Genomic DNA, 23,003 nt, shown 5'->3' with positions numbered 1-23,003 from the left:
TGAAACAGTTCATTGACAGTCAGTGTGAATATGGAAGTAGTGAAGTTATGATTCCTTTTTTTTTTCACAATTTGCCACATAAGTTGTTCATAGATTTTCACATTTCCAGTTTATCATTCAAGCGCAGTTTTGCCTGGGATTCGATAATATGTCTAACTGATTATTATTCAAGTTATTCAACTGGGAATAACATCATATTTTACACTTTAAGAACAGAAACATTGAATGTGTGTCATTATTTTTGTACACAAGCAATGAAAAATTGAAAGTAGATGGCATCATCAACTCATTTGCATATAAATGGGTAATTCCATGGGGTTGGGACTGAAATTGTGACATGCAAGTTGAAAATTCAAGTTGGGTAAATTGAAATTTTCTTTTTCCCCCTGATTTGTTACTCCCATTCAACTCATTCCACTAGAAATCTGTTTATTACTTAACACACTTTCAGTCAGCATGGGTAAACAGGTATGACAAATACCTATGTTACATAGACTTCATTTTTGGACATCCTCAATAATTTTGTGTTCTGAAATGATAACAATGAACATATCCAAGTTTTTTTCCACCATAACACATCAACATGTTATCTGACAGGCACATGAGATCATTATTAGTAAGATTGTCCATTCTGATATCAACTGCAAGACACTTTTATTAACATGTTTTTTCTACAAACCATTTACAATTTTAACCAAAGGTTTAACTTTTTCCTCAAGAGTGACACAATAACAATATTCTTTAAAAAACTACAGTCGAAGCAAGTGAGTTGTATGGACATTCAAGTGAAAACATGATTTTATTGTTATCATTAGGGGTTTTCGTACTACAACCTTGTCCACAGTATACTACCTATGTTACACGGAGAGTATGTCTTCGTGACATAGGTACATTACGACATATCAACTGATTTCCTTTGTTTTGGTGTCAGATGTTAAAACCTACACACATAGACTTTATGTATGTTCCCTCGAATAACACTAATGTAACAGTTCATAGGAATTATACCTGCTGTATACCTTTGGAACAATACCTATGTTACACAGACTTCAATTCTTTGTAACTCTGGTATGAAAGAAGGTAGACTTAATAATAATAAGAAGAAGAAAGTCGAGCCTTACACAATTTGACCTTATATACACTGACTAACAACATCAACTGTCAACTCAACTATGAAAACTAATAAAGAGAAATCATACAAGTTTTCTTGTCTTCTCCGTGTTATTTGTTTGAAGTTAATTTCTGCTCTTTTCTACAATGTCCATTTTCCCTCCGTGCAGTTTTCTTTTTGTCTAGTTTGTTCTGTTCGCTCTTCTTGGGTGTTGCTTTGTCAGCTTCCTCTCTCTGTTTGTGGAGTGCTGTGGATGTGCCCTTTTCACTCTTTCACGTAGTTTAATCACGTAGCGGTGACAGAGGAGGAGCCGTGGCAGATTCATCGACAAACTGGACAAAAGGTGTGAAGAGAAATAAAATAAAAGAATTAACAGAAAATTTGTGTCTGTGTACTCTTTATATTCCTGTTGATGTATCTGTGTATATGAATGGAATTAAATGTGACCCGCTACAACAAAATGATCCTAAAGTCAGGCGAGGTCGACTATTTGAAAATTACATGACACAATTCCCTAATCTTTCTGCTTTAAATTGATATATAACACATCTTATAAAGATAATCGGCTGCGGAGATATCGATGTTTAAAAGAGAGCCATGTCGAGACGTCTGGGAAATCACTGTTTCGAGAAAAGCGCCCTAAAAGTTCTCCTTGCGATGCAATCACGATCAAGGGACACGCAAGTCAGTATTCACCTCCGGACAATAGAAGGTAAGCCCTAGCAACCCCCGAAATGCTCATTCGAACACAACGTCGGCGGTCTCCTCACCGACCAATCAGTGACCAGAATGCCAGGAGAAGCGGCTGGGCATAGCACACCCGCCAGCACGCTCCAGTGGACTGGGCAGTGTGCGAGCTTCACGCTTCGGTAAGCGGCAAGCAGCAAACTGACCAATGAGATCACTCTGGTCGTTGTTAGAGGTGGAGCCTATGTGTGGCGCTCAATCCAAATGTTCGAACCAGTTTCTGCTTCGTTGAAACGCCAAAAAACATGGCCCAGAAAAACGCTATTTTTTGGTCTTTCCTTTCATCATTTTGCTTCAAAATATTGACAGATGATAGAAGACATGTCAGACTCCAATAATATGTCAAATTCAGAAAATCGTAAGTTTTGACCAATTTTGATGCTCTGACTTCAAACTCGATTTTCACGGCTTCGATCGTGCCCGACTTTAGGACCATTTTGTTGTAGCAGGTCACAAATAATTTGGACAATTTTGCTTACCTTTCTACCTCTTGGCATACCAATTGGCTAGAGTTCCATGTGTACCATCCACCAAAATTAAAAAAAAAAATATGGGTTACGCTTAAAATGATGTACAGCTGTAATGTTAATAATAATAATAATATAGCATGTAAAACATGGGAAAATATCATTTTCATATTCTACGCTAAAAAAAAAAATTGTTTTCAGATGTAAGCTAGCAAGGCCAAGGGCAGGGCGCTACCCCCAGTGTCATAGCTAGGGTTAGGGATAGGGTTAGGTTTACGGTTACGGTCCTAAATAGACCTCAATCAAAATACTAGGCCCCCCTTTTTTTTTCCTCAATCCCCATCAAATTCAAAATTGTTGCCCTCTTTTAGGATGATAGGATAGACCAATAATATGCCAATTTTGATTGGGGTACACATGGAACTATTTCCTACCAATTACCTACCCAAAATAAATACGAAACTGACATTATAGCTTTGAGACTTTACACTTACAGTGGGTGAACGTGGAATGGAAACAGTGAACGCATGTGACTGCTTCATCAGAGCACCGTAAAGCCATCTAACACTATTAACAGGTCAGTGAAATCTTGAAAGGAAAACACTGGCATCGTAAATCTGTTCAAGAGAAAGAATTTAACAGTTCTTAATTCCCAAAATATCAACAACAAAATTGGGCAAACTCTTTCTTTAGCTCAGACGCAGTCTGGACGTCTACGTATTCCAACTTCCAAACGTTCAGCACGTCTACTTGGTAGATACCAATGACAAAAGTAAGGTCCAAAATTCACAATAATCGGGAGGTAAAATAATGTTATATTGCCTTGAAGATACACTGGACATACTTTTGTACGGTTTTGTAAGAGAGGGACACATGCTCCTTTTGCAGAGACGGGCATGAAAGGGGAAATTTGGCAATCAAAATTACGAACATGAACAAGTAACAAATATCTCAGTATGTGGGACTACAGCGTGTTAACAGCATCATCGTCCACCGTATATTTGGCCAGTACAGTGGTTTCAATATCGTTTTTTCCCTCCAATACAGTTTACAAAATGTGACAAAAGTCATTTACTTCGTAAAATAGCGTACAAGCTTACTGATTGATATCGGAAACATTGAAATTCCCGATCGGAAACATCGAAATTCACGTACCGATGCTACACGGACATCAGCAGAAAAATGGGTCTTGCGCCGTCCAGGTAGGTGTGAACGGGCTGTAAGTGGTCTTCCCGCCGTTGGGGAAGTACTGCCAGTGACGTAAATACGATTGCTGAAGTTAGTAGCTCTTCTTTTTGTCGCGAGACGCGACTTTCTTATCCGATGTTACACGAAGAGGCCGGACTTCAGACGGAAGTACAGTAATATGTTCTGTGTTTTCTCTTTTATTTGGAAGATTTTGATGCTAATTTTTTGGACAATAATACTCCTAAAATATGAGTCTAAGTATAGAAATCAAGTTCATGATGATATTATGATTAGAAGTGTATGTAAAACCATGCAATACCGATGTTACAAGACAAATCGCCGCGGACTTCGTTTGTAACATCGGTATGAGGTTGCTTCAAGATGCTCTGGTGTTCTTATTTTGTTACACATGTTTATTTGCCTTATAGTCTTTGAAGAAGTCATCTTGCCTCTCTTAAGTATGATAGGCATAATGCTGAAAGGTTGTATATTTCTGTATTACATTGCCATGAAAATGGCATATATTTTTGTCATAACTGGTACCACAAAAAAAACATGAGACATCAACAGTGAAACAGTCACAGACGAAATAAATTTGTACACAGGCTTGTTTTTTATTCATCAAATGATTCTTCACACATCTCTCTCCAAGAATAATCACAAACCACAAGCAATTGTTTGATAAAATTTTCAGAATATGACTTTTATTCCCTGCACAACATGAAAATCTAGAGCAGACCCAACCCCATGGAATGACCCAAATGTCAACTTTATGAGAACTGTTGTGCAGAAATTAGTGAAACTTCAAGATGTCATAATTTCCCTAATTTTTTTTCTTCTGATTTTGGTCAGATATTCACTGTAACAGGCCAACTCGTAAGATTTTAATTCTTTCTTATCTGACTAACTTAAGTAAACTGGACTTGAATTTGTCTTTGAAACTCAACTTTCCCACAAATTCTCTCAGTTTTCTACCCTTCTGGAAGGACAAACAGGTAGGATTGAATGCTTGCAAGCTTGCCCAGCTTGCGATCTAAGCCGAGCTGGGGTTACTCACTGTGTGACCTGATTGGGAGTTGGTGTGAGACAACTGCAGGTTGCAACATTTTTTTTGAAGATGTCCCAGACTTTAAGAGCTCAAGCAACCTCACCTTTGCAGCGGCGAGCTGTTGTGATCAGGTGTGAGCTGTGGTCGCCCTCACCTCAGCTCTCAGGAGCTTGTAGGCTCAGGTTGCACAGTGGGCATTGGGCTTAATATTGCTGCTTTCACTCAAGCCACATTCATATTTGGGTTTTGGTTTCCTCTTAGGGAATACCATGAGAAACCTACATACCAGAGAAAAAAAAAAACAAGTCAAAAAAGTGTTGCCAGTAGAGTGTGCACAAGTCAGCAACCTAACTGTGACCTTTGACCCTATGAAAAAAACAAAAAACAAAACAGTGAGAGCAGCATCACCAAAAATGAAAAGGAGTATTGATTTGACCATCATGCATCCAAGTACAAATTATCAACGATATACATCATGAAAAGCCACCTGTATGACACACACAATACACCCATCAAAATATGGCTTGATGTTGTTGCTATAAATGGAGGAACATTGGGAACAGCATGCTCAAAAACTATGGGGGTCTAAATTTCAACCCATTGAGGATGAGTCCCGAGTAGACTCGGGCAGGTGTCTATGGGAAATGTGTGTTGTTGCAAAATCAGTCCATAAGATCCTCAACAGGTAAGCAGGTCCATATGAGTTTTGAAGCAATTCATCAAGAAATGTGGATGTGTGCATTCTCACAAGAAATTTAACACGGTGGCAGCCTCTGCCTCTATAAAAGGCAGAACATTGGGGGCAGCATAACCAAAAAAAAAAAAAAAACTAAAACCAGTGCAGTCAAGATTTGATGAAGATACACTGCACAAAATTTGAACGAAATATGTCTAGAACTGTGACCAGTAGAGTGCAGACAAGGAGACCCTAAGGAAAAAAGATAAATTAGCCATTTTTTAATATAAAGATGGAACAAGCCAGGGCGTCACCACCAAAAGTTGCAGGTGGCTAGATTTTTAAATAATACACCTCCAAATCTAATTTGAATAAAGTCCTTCAAGAAATGCAGCCTTTAGACCACACACAAGACACTGAACAAAATATGACCTTTGACCCAGTAAAAGTTGGAACAATGGAGCAGCATTGATTAAAACGATGAGGGGTCTATGAAGTTTCATTATGATGCACCTCCATACAAGTTTTGAAAAAAATAAATCTAAAAATTTGCATTTAACATACTTAAGTGGCTGCCTTTGATGCAGTAAAAGGTGGAACATTAGGGGCAGCATCACCAAAAGCATCACCAAACAGGAGTTCTGATGTGACTGTGGAAAACCTCTGTTTAAAACTTTGATGAAATCAGTTCAAACAGGCCCTCGGGGGAAAAATCAACATTTTTGTTTAACAGTGTAAAAGAGGGAACATGCGAGAGCACTAACAAAAATTACCAGTAGGTAGATTTTTTTTGTGCAGGCCAAGCTTCCTCATGTTACTACATAAAGCTGTAATACAACATGAAAATTTCAATAATTCCAGTTTTCTTGTAATTTTTGCTTCCTTGTGTGTGCATGTTTGGTTGTGTGCTTATACTATTGTGACTAATAAGCGATTATTTGTAAAGAAGTACTGTAAAAGTGGAAATTTTTGCGCATTTCGCGCAACTAGAAGCTAGCGTGATAATTAGAGCACGCGAATATTTTTGCATGCCATAATATTCCAGTAGTTAGCAACTGGCCTGATTCCGCCGAATGAAAAACACACGAAATCCATCTTACCTAAGCGAGAGCGAAAAATTACCCCCGCGAAAATATCCACTTTTACAGTCGCAGCGGACGGGTGCAATTAACTCACAGTTTTCATTATGACCTGACCTCGCTTTCCTCTTGAATGAACACGTTTCGCACGAAAACCGCTAGGAAAATGTCGCAGCAAAACTGCTGTAACTTTACTATTTATTCATATTTTTTGATAATCCAAACGGTTATGAAAAGTAAAAACCTCATTTTAACCTACCATTATGTTACCTTTTTTAAATAACGACGATAAAATATTCCAAATGGAGCATAACTTCACTCTTAAAACGGAAAATAATTGTCAGAAATCGTTGCTAAAATTTCACATTTCGACTTCGTGAACAACAAAAAACTTTCAACTATGTTACTAAGTATGTATTTCTTTCCGGAACTCTAAAATATCACATTCGAGAAGTCATGCATCCGGATATGTCTGGAAATAATCGAAAGTGGTGCACTTTTTCTACCTTCGTTCCGAGCACGAAATTTCACAGTCATTCGCACACGGGAAGACATGGTACAGTCCCACGTACCCACATCTTTGTCGCTCTCACGTCACCTGTACTTCAGTGCCGTACGGCACTGCTGTACTCTGATTGTAACTCATACCGGGAATTCGTAGTTGTAATATGTTACTTACTAGTGCAGTAAAATCTGCGTAAAGTCCGAATAATCCAATGTTATGAATTTGCAACTGGTATCATAGCTTATAGATATTCAAATATTTGCTACATTCTTTTTAATAGGCCAGTTCTGATAACGTAAGTGCTTGTTTTTGAGGTGGCGGAGTCTCCTGCATGCAGCACACTGCTTATCGACACCCCGCGTCCCACTTTCATAGCATGCATGTGCAGTGTACTAGGCATCCGCAGCAGCCACCTCGTATCGCACAGTAACAGTACGCTGCATTGCATCGACCAATCAGCTCGCTGGATCGAAGCACCATGGGAAAGTCCATTCATTGCGCAAGCGCAAATCAGTTTTTCTTAGAATATGACGTCATTATTCTCGTTTGCTGCTCCGAGATTTCTGACAAGATACCTCATTTATTTTCACTTGTAACTTCAAAAATAGGTCTTCGGCAAAGCGAACAGGGCTACATTAACGTCCGCACATGTCTTATGAATATGTATGTCAAATTTCATGAATATTAAGTGGTGCGTCCAGATGTGTCTGGAAATAATCAGACGGTAGTTTTGCGAGACAGCGAAACATGAAATGTTGAATATCTTAAAAAGTTCTCAATGGTTTCTTGTGATTTTTCATATGTAGATAGAAATCATGAGTTTGCATTGATACTGAAAGTTTGAGCGATTATGGTCAATGTATAGCGGAGATATGAGAAGGTGAAATTTTGATGAAAATGAGAACGCCCGATTCGCACTGCCTCGATGACGGTTGAAAATTCAAAACGTTTCGTGGGTTTCGGGGGAGTTAATTATAGTTGTCCGCTGTGACTGTTACAGTAGCATCCCCTGTGAAGGAGAGTAATTCAAGAGACACTGGACAAGGATTTACATACAGAAATTTCCCTGTAGTGATTATAAGCCAATTATGTAAAGTTTTAAGCTGCAAGAGTTCATATTGGAGATGGATGAGATTGAAAAGATACTGCATTTTGGCAGTATGCTCACACAACTGTACAATAAATGCAGCAGACTCAGTAGTTTGGGATTTTTTAGGTCTTGAGCACACTTTAGAAAGGAAATCACCTGAGAAGATTACTCTATAGCTTTACTATGCGCAAGTAAAGTTTAACCAAGAACAGCACAGGGAGAACAAAACTATGACAGTCAATTAACTATTGACAAATTTCACTTTCAGTGGAAAAGATTATTAGATTAGTCTGCCACCTAGATATCCTGATTGTGTTGTTACTGCTCTGTACTAACCATACATAGGACTGATAAATTGATATCCTTATTAGGGATTTGATTTTCCTTCAAATTGGCTTGTGTGCATGATCAGGAATGTGTAAGATTTTATGTAATCTATTACCATGAGTAAATCAAGCAGTTTTCCTGGAAATTGTATTGTTCAGGACCGAAACCATGTACATTGTAACATAACATCTGGCTAAAATCTATATCTGTGAGAGACAGAATACACCAGAGCTTCTTTGATTTCATTTACTCAATTGCCACATCTGATTTTCTGATTTTCTTTTCTTTTTCTTTCTTTCTTTTTTTTTTTTTGCATTATAGCTACTGAATGAATTAAGTGACACTGGGAATAGATCCTCGGGGAGAAGCAATCACAGTTCACCATCATCGTCTTCTTCATCAACATCGCAATCACCCCTCGGTGGTGGCCCATCCTCAGCTTCAAACTCATCTAGCTCTCAGAACTCTTCTCATCATACATCAAGTATATCGAGCGCATCGGGTTCATCAAATTCTTCATCAAATATGTCATCGTCTAATGCTACATCACGGAGGAGTCCTGGAGCAGCTGATAGTAATAGGTCATTTACAATGATGCACGGCCCTGGAATTAATCGGACAACGTTAACATTTCACCGTCATGGCATGGATGGCCCTCATCCACCCTCTACGGATATGATGGCGTAAGTGATGGCATGAGATGTGGTTAGCAGCATATGACATGTGAACACAGTCAAGTGGAAATATTTCTACATCATTTAGGACAGTATTTCATTATATACAGGTTTTCCCAAAGTCCTACAATGTACTGCACTTTTGAAGTACAGTGTATTATACATTAGGTAATAATTAACAAATGGAAAGGAGCTTTGGTAAAGTTTGTGTCCTCTAAATATTCATAATGATTCATCTTGTAATGGCATTCAGCATCCCTGTGGTAGTGCATTCATCCATGGACAAACATAAATGATGAAAAATGGTGCTGTTCAAAGTAGATGCATGTCATACAATGAAAGGCAAGAACCATGTGCCAGAAAGCCTCACATGCTGCTACTTTACCTCTCTCTCTCTATGCGTCAAACAGAGAGTTTTAAAACTACACTGGGCTGAATGCATAAAACTAGCTATTGCTAGCAAGAACAAGCAAAAGGTCCTTTTTATGCATACCTTTATAAGCAAATCCTTGGTCTCTAAGCAATATCTTACTGGCAGCAAGCAAATGCTTGTGCTTGCTAGCAAAAGCTTTTGCTCGCAAGCATTTGCTTATTTTATGCATACAGATTCAAGCAAAAGGCCAGCACAAGCAATTGCTAGCATTTATGCATGCGGCCCATTGTAGCTCTTACGAGGCAGCTCGTTTTCTGATGGTGGAGGAGTCATATCATTAACAAAATCTTGAAATCACTCTGACATAAGGTCAAATGTTGTAAATCCTCTATAGGCACAATGTGCCATTTGACAAAAAATGAACCTGATTTCAGTTTGATGACTTGATGATACGCGCAGGTGACCACCCACATAAATTTGTGTCTATTTTCTTTCTCTTTTCCTGTTACTTGTGTCTGGATGTAAAACTGAAAATCTGACTTGCATTAACATACATGTAAGCCAGTTGATGATCTGGCAGAACATAGCATGAAATTTTCAACACACCAGCTCAGTGTACTGTACACCAGAACTTTTCTAATAATCCCAGACATGACTTCACGTAACACAGGAAAATAATAGTACAGTGCTCACCCCTAATCGGGAGGGGTCGGGAGACAAGTTTTTCTCCCATTTAAGCGGTGGCTGATATTGGCCCGTGCAAAGCACACAACATGAAGCCCAATATAATGGGCATTACACTAAATCATGCACAGTTAATCAAACCCGCAGATAATCAACGGCAACAATTACACATACGCTACGTCACGTGTGTAGACACAAAACAGCAATAAGAAAAGACACACAGCATGTAGTCTCATGATTCCGGCAAATCCATCATCAAAACAAACCTTCATTTGATCCACAATATAACCCTGTTTTAGTGTTCAAAGTACATGCAAAAATCACAATGCCTAGTACCCTATTATACTAATGATGCACAGGAAAGAGTGCGTTAGTGAATGCGCCTCGTGCATGTTGCACCATTGTCAATACTCTCGAGTGCGCCGCACCTTCACTTACGCCACGAAATAATCCTGTGCATCATTTGTTTTATGAAATAGGTCTATGAGTTATTTACTTACCTTTAAACGTCGAAGTGAAGTAAACGTCAACCAAATTCAAGATGAAGAAGTAGTGAAGTGAAGACGTCGAAGTGAAGTGAACGTCGAAGTGAAGTGAACGTCGAAGTGAAGTAAACGTCAACCAAATTGAAGATGAACAGTGAAATGAAGACTAATACAAACATCAACTCATGTACAAGTTCCAATTGCCTTACTTATGGTGGAAGTGCACCTCGCAGTTCTGGAAATGGAAGTGAGGTGCACTAGAAGTGCGAACTTGAGGTGAGTTTTGTAAAATGGAGACACTTCGATACCGATACTCCTGAACCTGACTCTGCGTCTGAGAACTCTGAATAGAAATTGACATTTCCTCTGACTCTGTTCCATGATCATGACGATTATGTTCTTCACCAGTAACAGTAGTAGATCTAACAGTAGTAACACTGGCATCAGAAAGATCATGTCTTTGAAGTTCTACGCTCTTCTTGGACTGTGCTTTACAAGAACTGCCTTGTACACTCTAGACCTATTGCTTTTCGGAAATGTGCTTTTGTCACAAATGTCAAAATCTTGTTCGTCTAGATAGTGACACTGTACTGCATACCTGATTGACTGAATACTACGTTTGCTGTACGATGTGCCATCCTCCTTCCTTGCCCCAGCGTAAAATTTTGACAGTAGCTAGTGATCCAAATTTTCACAGGAAATATCAGTCAATGAAGTCTTGGTAAATTTCACAAAGGCCTCAAATCTTTGCCATCCGAATTTCAGAGACCGCTTCGTGCTCGCCGAATCAGTTCCATTGATTAATTCATCCAATTCCTCGTCATTTAATAGTTCAAATTGCGCCTGCAACGGATCCGAGCTGGAGGCAGCCATTTTTCGTTCGTTTCGCTGGGCTATCGATATCGCGATATCTAACCTCTGGACTTCGCATATTTAGCATTGCAGGCACTGCAATTCAAAGGAGCCGCGCGCACAGACGATCGGCAATTTACCATAGGATTACAGGCAGTGCAATTGTACTGAAGTAAAGGAAGGAGGTGTGTCTCATTTTAGCGCTTCCTATTGGCTACATTCTTGAACCCATTTTATAATAATGCATATTAGTCGAGTAGAAATTTTTGTCCCCGCCGAACGAGTTCGAGCAGGGGACTATGAAACGGGCCCTGTACGTGTGTGTGTCCGTGTGTCCGTCTGTCCGTCTGTCTGTCAGTCTGTCCGTCCGTCTGTGCGTCCGTGTGTGATCAAAATGTTCAAAATGCTACTCCTTCGCCATTTCTAACCCGATTTTGATTATGTTTGCTTTATATGATAGCACTACATGGGAGCTTTGAAACTTCTTCACAGAATTTCAGTTGTGACCTTTGACCTTGACCTTTGACCTATATTGTACATTTTGCTTCAAAATGCTACTCCTTCGCCATTTCTAACCCGATTTTGATTCTGTTTGCTTTATATGATAGCACTACATGGGAGCTTTGAAACTTCTACACAGAATTTCAGTTGTGACCTTTGACCTTGACCTTTGACCTATATTGTACATTTTGCTTCAAAATGCTACTCCTTCGCCATTTCTAACCCGATTTTGATTCCGTTTGCTTTATATGATGGCACTAGGTGAGGGCTTCAAAACTTCTACACAGAATTTTGACCTTTGACTTCTTTGACCTTTGACCTTGATTTTTGACCTATATTGTACATTGCCTACAAAATGCTACTCCTTCGCCATTTCTAACCCGATTTTGATTCCGTTTGCTTTATGTGATGGCACTAGGTGAGGGCTTCAAAACTTCTACACAGAATTTTGACCTTTGACTTCTTTGACCTTTGACCTTGATTTTTGACCTATATTGTACATTTTGCTACAAAATGCTACTCCTTCGCCATTTGTAACCCGATTTCAATTCCGTTTGCTTTAAGTGATGGCACTAGGTGAGGGCTTCAAAACTTCTGCACAGAATTTTGACCTTGGACTTCTTTGACCTCTGACCTTGATTTTTGACCTGTATTGTACATTTTGCTACCAAATGCTACTCCTTCGCCATTTCTAACCCGATTTCAATTCCGTTTGCTTTATGTGATGGCACTAGGTGAGGGCTTCAAAACTTCTAAACAGAATTTTGACCTTTGACTTCTTTGACCTTTCACCTTGATTTTTTACCTATATTGTACATTGGCTACAAAATGCTACTCCTTCGCCATTTCTAACCCGATTTCGATTCCGTTTGCTTTATGTGATGGCACTAGGTGAGGGCTTCAAAACTTCTACGTAGAATTTTGACCTTTGACTCCTTTGACCTTGATCTTTTTACCTATATTGTACATTTTGCTACTAAATGCTACTTCCGGCGGGGACATATATTACGCACCGCGTAATTTCTACTTTTCCTTGTTCAGACCTGGAAAAGTTTTTAGCTATTGCGATCGCTCTTCGTGCGGCGTGCGTCGTCCGGCGTGCGTAAACTCTTTACATTTTCATCTTCTTGAAAACCCCAAGACCGAATTTCACCAAACTTGGCAGGTAGCATCCTTAGGGGGTTAGGATCTCAATTTTTTAAAATGGGCACCATAGCCCACCTGGGGGGCCCCAGACGGGCCCAAACCCCCAAAATGAAGGAATCTTAAAAAATATTTTTCTCTAGATCCAGAAGTTAATGCTATGAGTTGGTACCTTGATGACTGTAGTTTCGAGTTCTTCATGGCAGAATCAGGGGTGCCCCCCTTGGGACCCAGGGGAGGGGGTAGGGAGGGGTCCTAATGGGGCCCAAATTGTACATTTTCATCTTTTTCTTGAAAACCCCGTGATGAATTTTCACCAAGCGTGGCAGGTAGCATCCCTAGGGGGATAGAATCTCAATTCCATCAAATGGGCACCATGCCCTACCCTGTGGGCCCCCAGGAGGGCCCAACCAACTCCCCCTCCACTAAGGAATCTTTAAAGATTTTCTCTAGAACCAGAAGTGATTGAGCTAAGTTAATACAATGGGTCAGTATATTGATGACTGTTGTTTCAAAATTGTTCATCGCAGAATCAGGGGTGTCCCCCCTTGGGACCCAGGGGAGGGGGTGGGGAGGGGTCCTAATGGGGCCCAAATTGTACATTTTCATCTTTTTCTTGAAAATTCCATGATGAATTTTCACCAAACTTGGCGGGTAGCATCCCTAGGGGTATAGAATCTCATTCCCATCATATGGGCACCGTGCCCTACCTGGCGGTCCCAGGGGGGCCTAAATTGGGGCCTAGATTTTAAATTTTCATCTTTTTCTTGAAAACCCTGTGATGAATTTTCACCAAGCTTGACAGGTAGCATCCCTAGGGGGATAGAATCTCAATTCCATCAAATGGGCGCCATGCCCCACCCTGGGGGCCCCCAGGAGGGCCCAACCAACCCCCAGTAAGGAATCTTTAAAGATTTTCTCTAGAACCAGAAGTGATTGAGCTAAGTTAATACAATGAGTCGGTATATTGATGACTGTTGTTTCAAGTTTGTTCATGGCAGAATCAGAATGTACTTGGCAGACCTGTATTTTTACCAGTGTGATAGAATATGCAAATGGACACCATGCCCCTAGCTCTCAAAGCTAACCCCACCACAAGTTTCTGCTGAAATGCATTGAAGGTGAACTTGCGATACTCAGGTGAGCGTGAGACCCCCAGGTCTCTTGTTAAATAAAAGGTTTTTTTGTTGTTGATTCATGTTCTATAAGGGTTTTGAAGTAAATTTAGCTTGGTTGCCACCTTGGCAACCTTTGGCAACTTTTTTTATTAGCCTCATTAGCATATTTATGTAATTAGCATATATGTAAAATATGTAATATATTGCTGATTTTAATACAGGAAGCCTGAAAACAGTGGAAATACAACTTTTTATGGGTTTTCTGTAACTAGGAATCCATTCAAAACAGCAATTTTCATTTTGAATGATGCAAGTGTCTCATATATTGAATTACCATTATGAGCTAATTTACATACAGTCAAACCTGCCTTTAGTGGCCACTGTCCATAGCAGCCACCTGTCTATAGCAGCCACCTGTCTATAGTGGCCACTGAAAAATCCCCCTGAGAGAAAAGCCCCATTAAAGACCCTGTGTCACAAGTTTTGTTTCCCCACAATTGATTTTAACCTGTCTATAGCAGCCACAGGCCCAATGGAGCCATAGTCGAGCCATTAATTCTGCATGTTTTTCTGCTTTGTAGCCATGCCAGCCATTCATTGGCAATATTCAGTGATCGCCACTGCTGCTTTCATCACTCATTCAGTCATAATACTAGTGTTAAGCTTTCTTCACAAATACGTAAACATGCTACTGTGCAATAATTTGATCAACACCGGCATTGTTCAATGCATGAAACATGTGTGTGCATATACCATACATGTACATCTAGTAGATGAAAGTACGTACTTACAGATGTATACATCGATGATACATGTTCATGTAGGCAATGCACACAAAAGTTTGATGACCTGTCTATAGTGGCCACCTGTCTGTAACAGCTACTCTTTTTGTCTCCCTTGGGTGGCCGCTATAGACATGTTTGACTGTATGTGAAATAGTGAAATAATATATACCATGTACGTATATGACCTAAAACATTTTTAAGCACAAGTTTTTGTTGCTGTTGTAGATTCATATTTTAGAACTGTAGTAAACTGTGCTTGGTTGGTGCCTTGGCAATCATTTTTAAATTAGTCTCATTAGCAGATTCAGCTAATTACCACAGTATGTAAGCCCGAAAACACAGGTCTCTCTCCTAGGGTTTTCTGTGACCAGGAATCCACTTCACCAGTTTGTACGTTCGAACGATGGAAGTTTCTTAAATATCATAATTAGCATATTGAGATAATTAGCATATGTACAGCTTACAATAAACCAGTAAATGGTACCAAATGCCATACATGTATGTACTTAACTCTTAATGTGCCAGACCCAAAACCCCTAACGTGCCAGACGTTTTTACCCAACGCCGGAAAGTTTGCGAACTGGATTGACAATGTAATTTAAAACTGCCATATCTTTGAAACTATCGTCTGTTTTGAATTGGGTTCTTCACAACAAATATCAAGAAATAATTGTTCTTTCGTGTCATGTAGTCAGTTTGTTGTAATATTTATCTGAACCTGAAATATTGAAGAAATAATCGATATCATTAAAAAATTATTACATTTTTTGTGTAGTATGGAAAGAAAGAGTCAGGCACGATTTTTCTTCAATAGAACGCTCCCTTGACTCTGTGAGAAAGTTTTAGAGCTACATTTACTCTTTCAAATGATAACAAATTTGTCTTCTAGAGTTGTATACTTCCAAAGATATTGGCAATTCAATTTGTCATTTCAATTTCATTTTCTTCTTCGGTAGTTCATTCCCAAATCTGTGTCCTTTAGTCCCAGATCCTGTATTTGAAACTCAAGTAAATCCCGCGTCGAGTCCTGGAAGAGTGTCTTTTGTCCACTTGAGAAGGAAGCTCCCACTAATCCTTCTTTTGTCTCTACTACGGCCGGGCGTACTCTATTGAAATCGGCAGGCCTTTGTACGTGAGGCGCTCTGGCAATTCCTTGGTTTACAGGTCTACTTTCCGTCCACTGTACATGTACATAGACAAGAACAAAAGCGTGTTCTTCTTTTGTATAAGCTAGCGAGGGGACGATTAGTTAAGTTCACTGTCCTAGACAAAAGGATGAAAGACTTGACCGACGAACGAAAGCTTGACCCTCTTTTAGGGACAAAATGAAAGCTGCTCCCGCAGGAGAGCGCCCATGCAGAACAATGCGAGTGGAAACGCATAAACAACACACGCAGATTCAGTAGCATACACACGCGTGATTTATCAATGAGACATTTGATCTATACACACCTCGCTGAGGGTGTGCTCTCTGCGGATTTTCCCGACGCGAAAAAAAAATAGATCTAGCTGAAAAATCACGCATTTACTCAAAATTTTTCAATGTAAACATACTCATATTTTTAGTGGAAACGATGGATATGCTAATCAGCTACCAGTACATGTAAATGGCAGTTTCTTGTTGTAACGCGTTTTGGTACCACAAGAACTTAAATGACCAATGTTTTTTGCGCTCTTCTTGGTCGCCGATCGGCGACCATGGCACGTCAGGACTAAGGTCGCCGTTCGGCGACCATGGCACGTTAAGAGTTAATATGACCTAGAAAAGTTGGTATGGACAAGGTTATGTAGATTTGTGTTTTAGATGGGTACTAATGATGCAGTAAACTAAGCTTGGTTGCCACCCTTGCGACCTTGGGCAATTATCTTTGAGTAACCTAATCTCTAATTATCATATATTTATCTTAATTAGAGTAGTAACTAATATGCATGTTGTTAATCTTAATCTGGGAAGTGTGAAAACAGATAGTACGTATGACTTTTCAAGGTTTTAGAGATTTGTATTGACAGAAAGACTAGGCTTGGTTGCCACCTTGGCAACCTTCCGCAATTACCATTTAGTGGCATAAACATATTAGCTTGATACAGAATATGTTTTTTACACTTAATAATAAAGAAAGCTTGATAAGAATTATAACACACTTTCAAGGGATTTCTGTGAACAGGAATCCATTTGTGATACCAGTTTTTATGGGGGCGGGTGGCTGATGGGGTGGGAGTGCGGTGACATCTGCCTATAAAGCAAACTATAGTTTGTTGTGATGTGATTAAAAAAGATGTCAATCTTGTATCTAAGGCTACGGTCACAACTCAGAGCGGCGACCGACCGATTTGTAGCCTGCTCGGTCGCTGCTGAAATTTTGGCACCGCTCAGCAGTTTTTGAAGATGTTGAGCAGGCTGTAAAACCCTAGCGATGACTGAGCAGTGCTCTGTTGGTTTCCCATCTGTCACCGGTCGATTTTTAGTAAAATTTTGGCGAAATAGGGGGATCTGCAATGCACAGAGTCCGAGCAGTTACTGAGCGATGCCCCATTGGCAACTGGACGATCTCCCACCGGCCACTGGCTGATAGATTAAGAAATCGCTCGGCGACCGACTTGTGATTGATAGGTCATCTACCGGTGTCCCATAGGCATGCCGGCGGCCGCCCGCCGGTCTCTGCCGGAAATTTCTCACAAGCTACCTGGGTTTATTCATGAAGGACCTACCCATGTGATTTGAGATGTGATTATTAATTGATTAATTAATCAATTAATTAATAACTTCAGATAAAACTCGAGGCAAAAGATTTAAGAGTTAAATTACCAGCTACCGAACCTCAGCTATGTGAAACCACAGAAAACTAGATATTAGGAAATCAATCAAAACGGAGGAAAACCCATGATGGAACAAAAATTAGAATAGATTAGAATTTTTGAAATATCTTGTCTGCTTCTTTATTTAACAGTATTTTTCTGTTCCCATTTAATTTCCTATTTTCATTTCCCCATCTCTTGTTAATCATTACTTCTTCATTCAATAGGCTTTTAATATATGATAAGATAACCAAACCATATAATTACGTAGTCTACATATATAATCGAAACTGAACTTTCAGCTTTCATCTCTTTTGCCCCATAATCATGATAATGGTTGTCCCTGTCTTCCACGTCCCTCATGGTGGTTGCCGAGATGTTGCGATGCTGAGATGTTGGTGGGGTTTCCTTGCTTCTATCCCTCCCCTTGTTTCCTTCAGTGATTCTGCATGTCATTTTTATCTTTATTATTTTTAGTCCCTGAATCGCTTGACGGCGACCACTCGATCTATTCCCTTGGTTTTCTTTTGTGCTTTTGTCATTTTTGTCTCTATTATTTTTGTTTCCTAAATCGCTCGGTGGCGACCGCTCGATTAGGTCAGTGCCTGGGCGGTTGCTGCTCGGACACCAAGCGGATTTTGGGCAGCGAGTGAAAACTGGTTGGTCGCTGCTGAAATTTTAACTCCGCATTAAAACTTCAGTGGCGACCGACCGATGCCCTAAAAATCAGTGGTGCCTGGTTGGTCAACGGTCGTTCTCCGACCGAAATTGGCTAAAAACTCGCCGACCGGTCGCGGAGGAGGCTGATTTTGGGGGTTGTGACCGTAGCCTAACAACTTCTTATAAGGTCACGTAAGTGGTATCTGGTATTGGAAACTGGCCTATTGGAAATATGCAAATTAGCTCATTTGGCCAAATATCATATATAAGACACCTGTACCATCTGAAAGTATGTGAAAATCGAGGCTTAAAATAAATTCCTCTTCATAGAAAAATCCTTGAAAATCCATTCTTTTTTTTTTTTCAGGCTTTCTTCATGGAAAGCAATATCATATTACATATTTTACTAATTAGCTGTAGGCTGCCAAGGTGGCAACCGAGCTGGGTTTACTTCAATACTAGTCCAAAACAAGTGAAGCAGCAATAAAACCTTGTACTTACAACTTATCCAGGTCATGCATATTATGGTGTATCTACTTCACTTTGTACATGCTGATAAGGTCATTATGCTAATTTAAGACACTTGCATCATTTGAAATTGAATCTGGTGTTACAAATGAATTCCTCGTTATAGAAAGCCCAAATGACAGGGTATATTTTTTGTGTTTTCAGGCTTCCTGTATTAAAATTAGCAATATCCGGGCTTCTTGGATTAAGATTAACGAACAGTTACGTGCAGCTAAATATGCTAATTGTATCCCTCAGCATGTATGCCGGAGGATACTTTGGATTCAGCAGCGTTAAGCCACCGCCGCCATGTCACATTTTTGTGAGCTCTCTAGTGACCACAAACCTTTACGGATTTCTTTGAAATTTTGTATGGAGGTTCATATTGGTAAATCTCCACACCTTTAACTTTGGGTGATGCTGCCCCCAGTGTTCCATCTTTTATAGGGTAAAATGCCATATTTTTGTGAATAGTTAAAGGACAAGTTCACCTTCATAAACATAAGGATTGAGAGAATTCAACAATATTAGTGGAACACATCAGTGAAAGTTTGAGGAAGATTGGACAATCCGTTCAAAAGTTATGAATTTTTAAAATTTTTGTGTTGGAACTGCTGGACGAGGAGACTACTACAGCTTGTGATGTCAGATGAGTACAACAGTATAAAGAAAATGTAAAGAAAATTCAACATATTTTCACTTTTTTCGCATAATAAAAGAGCCTCTTTCTAAAGGCAGGGGGAATAATATTACCCATAACATATGTCGGTAACGAGTCAAGGGAATGTGTACTCTTTTCAAAAGATGAAATTATGTGAAATTCTCTTTTTATTTTCCTTATATTGTTGTACCCATGTGACATCGTACACTGCAATAGTCTTCTCATCCAGCGGTTACTGCACAAAAACTTCAAAAATTCATAACTTTTGAACGGATTGTCCGATTTTCCTCAAACTTTCACTGATGTGTTCTACTAATATTGCTACATTTTCTCAATCCTTATGTTTATGAAGGTGAACTTGTCCTTTAATGTGCGCTCTAGAGGTCACATTTGTGAACAGATTTTGTTCAAATTTGATATGGAGGTTTATCATGATGTAATGTGTACAAGCCTATAGATTTTGGGTGTGCTACCCCCAGTGTTCAGTCTTTTATATGGTCAAAGTCATATTATTAATGGATGGTTTGTAGAGGGATATTTTGTGTGCGCTCTATAGGCTACATTTCATGACGGATTTTGTGCAAATTTGGTATGAATGTCTACCATGATATAATCTACAAGCCTATGGATTTTTTTATCTGCTGCCCCCAGTGTTTCGTCTTTTATAGGGTCAAAGACCATATTGTTGGTGGATGATTTGTGTGTGCTCTATAGGCTACATTTCTTAACAGATTTTGTTCAAATTTGGTACGAAGCTCTACCATGATATAATCTACGTAACAAGTCTACTAATTTTGGAAGTGCTGCCCCCACTGTTCCGTCTTTTATAGGGTAAAAAAATTTCACTTTTTACGATGCAACGCCATTAGCGGCTATCCTGTAGCCACTCTGCATGCAGGTGACATATCTTCAGATTGTACTTTTGAATTTTGTATACAGATGCATTGTACTCTATATCTATATACAGTCAAACCTGTCTATAGCGGCCACCGTAGGGAAACAACAAAAGTGGCCGCTATAGACAGGTGGCCGTTATAGACAGGTTGACGTCCATTTTGAATTTCAATACAGCTGTACATGCATTTTATAATAGCAGAAAAGACCGCATGCTTATTATTAAAAAGACCGCATGCTTATTATTAAAAAAACAACAACCAGCAAATAAGTTTGCATGTGCAGCAGTGCTATTATGGGGATTTTCGTTGTACAATTTACTTCATTTTTTTCATTGCCTCCTTATGTTCTTTTGATGTTAAAAATGATATTTCGGGCCTGAGAAGTGCTCTGGTTCATACCTTACCGGTTTGCATGAACAGGGTTCACGAGAGCTGAGTTCAATGGAGATTGATAATGTGTAAAACTTACGTAAACAAGAAACAATACCCAGACAAGTACCCTGTTGTCCTTATTTAACGGGACTTAAACACTATTTAGTCTGCATTTCGATAAAATTCTAAGTTGTTATTAGGGGTTGTCTTTGCCTTTGTAGCATCTATTCAGGGCGGCATTACTGAAGCCCAGATCCGATCTAGTCAAGTTGGTGGTAAGATGGGTTTTCGTGGCAAAGAGCTGCATTAATTTTGTCAGTCATCTCTGTGTGATTGTGACTGAGCTAGGACGAGGTAGAAATCACGCAATGAACGTAAAAGACATTGTACTCATTGCTGATTTAATAGTTCAACTAAATTTTTGTGGCCGCTATACGCAGGTTGATATTCACCACGGGAGACAAAATTGGTGGCCGCTGGCCGCGTTAGGCAGGTGGCCGCTATATAAAGGGTCCATAACACAGCAATTGCGTTCGGGGGATTTTTCAATTTTCAGGTGGCCGCTATAGAGAGGTGGCCGCTAAGACAGGTTTGACTGTACATAAATATTGTTTTGTGAAGCTGGGCCTAGTCTACACAATATTCACCTTTATCTTTGTAGAAGGGAAGGGAATCTTTGTCCCTTGCTCAAACGTGAAGATGAAGCAAAAGCTGCTGCTTGTGGCGGGGGATACAATCGCATTGCGGGGCAATGGACTTGTACCTAGTTACCGGTATACTAATCAGAGATAATTGCCCAAGGTTGAGAGGGTGGCAACCAAGCTTAGTTTACTGCATTGTTATAGTCCCCATCTAAAACATAAATCTACAAAAGCCTTGTCCATGCCAACTTTTCCAAGTCATACACATTGTATACAGTACATGGCATATGGTACTGTAAAAGCGGTTTCTTTCGCGGTGGTTTTATTTTCGCGCTTTTTGCGCTTTGAGGTTGAACTGCGAATTTAACATCACGTGAAAATGTTTTGAACTCGTCGCTTGTTACAACGCTATCATTACCGACCGCAAATTTAAACACACACAAAAAAGTCGGCACTGATGGAAACCGCTAAAGTTTCTGTACGCGAAAGAAACCACTTTTACAGTACCATCTACTGGAGTATTGTACATTGTACATACACATGTAGTAAACATTATACGAAGTTGTTAGATCTATACAAGATTGATCTCTTTTTTAATCATACAACAAAAAGCTATAGTTTTATAGACAGATGTCCCCGCCTTTACCCCCCCCCCCCACCTGCCCCCCATAAAAACTGGTATCACAAATGAGATAATTAGCATATCGCTGGCCTTATTGTGCTAATTATGATATTCAACCCGTTGAGGACGGTTTGATTTTGCTACAACACGCATTTCCCATAGACACCTGCCCGAGTATAGTCGGGACTCGTCCTCCAAGGGTTAAGACAATTTCATCATTTGGAAGTACAAACTGGTGGTATAAGTGGAGTCCTGGGGCCCGTTGCATAAAACTTACCATTGAATTTCAATGGTAACTACTGTCAAAATTAGACGTCACAGCCAATCAGCATCAAGGATTATAAAATTTACCGCTAATTTGAAGACTTACCGCTAGAAAGGAGCGGTAAGTCCAGTGGTAAGTGTTTTATGCAACAGGGCCCAGGTCATAGAAAACCCCAGAAAAGATGTATTATACCTGTGTTTTGACGCTTTCTTCAGTGAAATTAGCAACATTTTGTATTACATACTGTGCTAATTAGCTGAATGCTAATGATACTAATAAGAATGATTGCTTAAGTTTGCCAAGGCACCAACCAAGCACAGTTTACTACAATACCCCTCTAAAATGTGAATCTACAACAACAACAACAACAATTTCTTAACCGTAGTACATGTGCATATTAGCTCATTATGCTAATTACAATATTTAAGACACTTGCATCATTTGAAATTTGAAATTGGTGTCGTGAATGGATTCCTTGTTATAGAAAACCCTTTAAAAAGTTGTATTTCCATTGTTTTCAGGCTTCCTGCAGTAATATTAGCAATCTATTACATACTTTACATATATGCTAATTATATGATTATGCTAATAAGGCAAATGAAAGAAGTTGCCCAAGGTTGCCGAGGTGGCAACCAAGCTAAATTTACTTCAATACCCTTCTAGAACATGAATCAACAACAACAAAAAAAACACCTTGTACTTGTACTCTACACCGTATGTCACTGTCCAC

General features: G+C 39.5%; 1 protein-coding gene across 3 annotated transcripts in view; it reads left to right on the top strand.

Annotated features, from left to right (window-relative positions):
* LOC139722754 (E3 ubiquitin-protein ligase RNF126-B-like) overlaps positions 1-23,003 on the top strand; it is a 176,354-nt gene that overhangs the window by 55,521 nt on the left and 97,830 nt on the right. For all 3 annotated transcript variants that reach the window (XR_011710306.1, XM_071634041.1, XM_071634040.1), the window contains exon 4: positions 8,560-8,921. Coding sequence is in view for 2 of the 3 variants with exons in the window: in XM_071634041.1 (XP_071490142.1) it covers positions 8,560-8,921 (362 nt within the window). In the remaining variant the exon portion in view is untranslated. The remainder of the gene's footprint in view (positions 1-8,559; positions 8,922-23,003) is intronic.

The sequence above is a fragment of the Diadema antillarum genome, unplaced genomic scaffold, assembly GCF_040938485.1.
Source record: "Diadema antillarum isolate AM-2024a unplaced genomic scaffold, OU_Dant_1.0 scf00000170, whole genome shotgun sequence".
In the NCBI taxonomy this organism is placed as follows: Eukaryota; Metazoa; Echinodermata; class Echinoidea; order Diadematoida; family Diadematidae; genus Diadema; species Diadema antillarum.
Note: the sequence above shows the minus strand (reverse complement) of the source record. Positions and strands in the feature narration are given on the sequence as shown.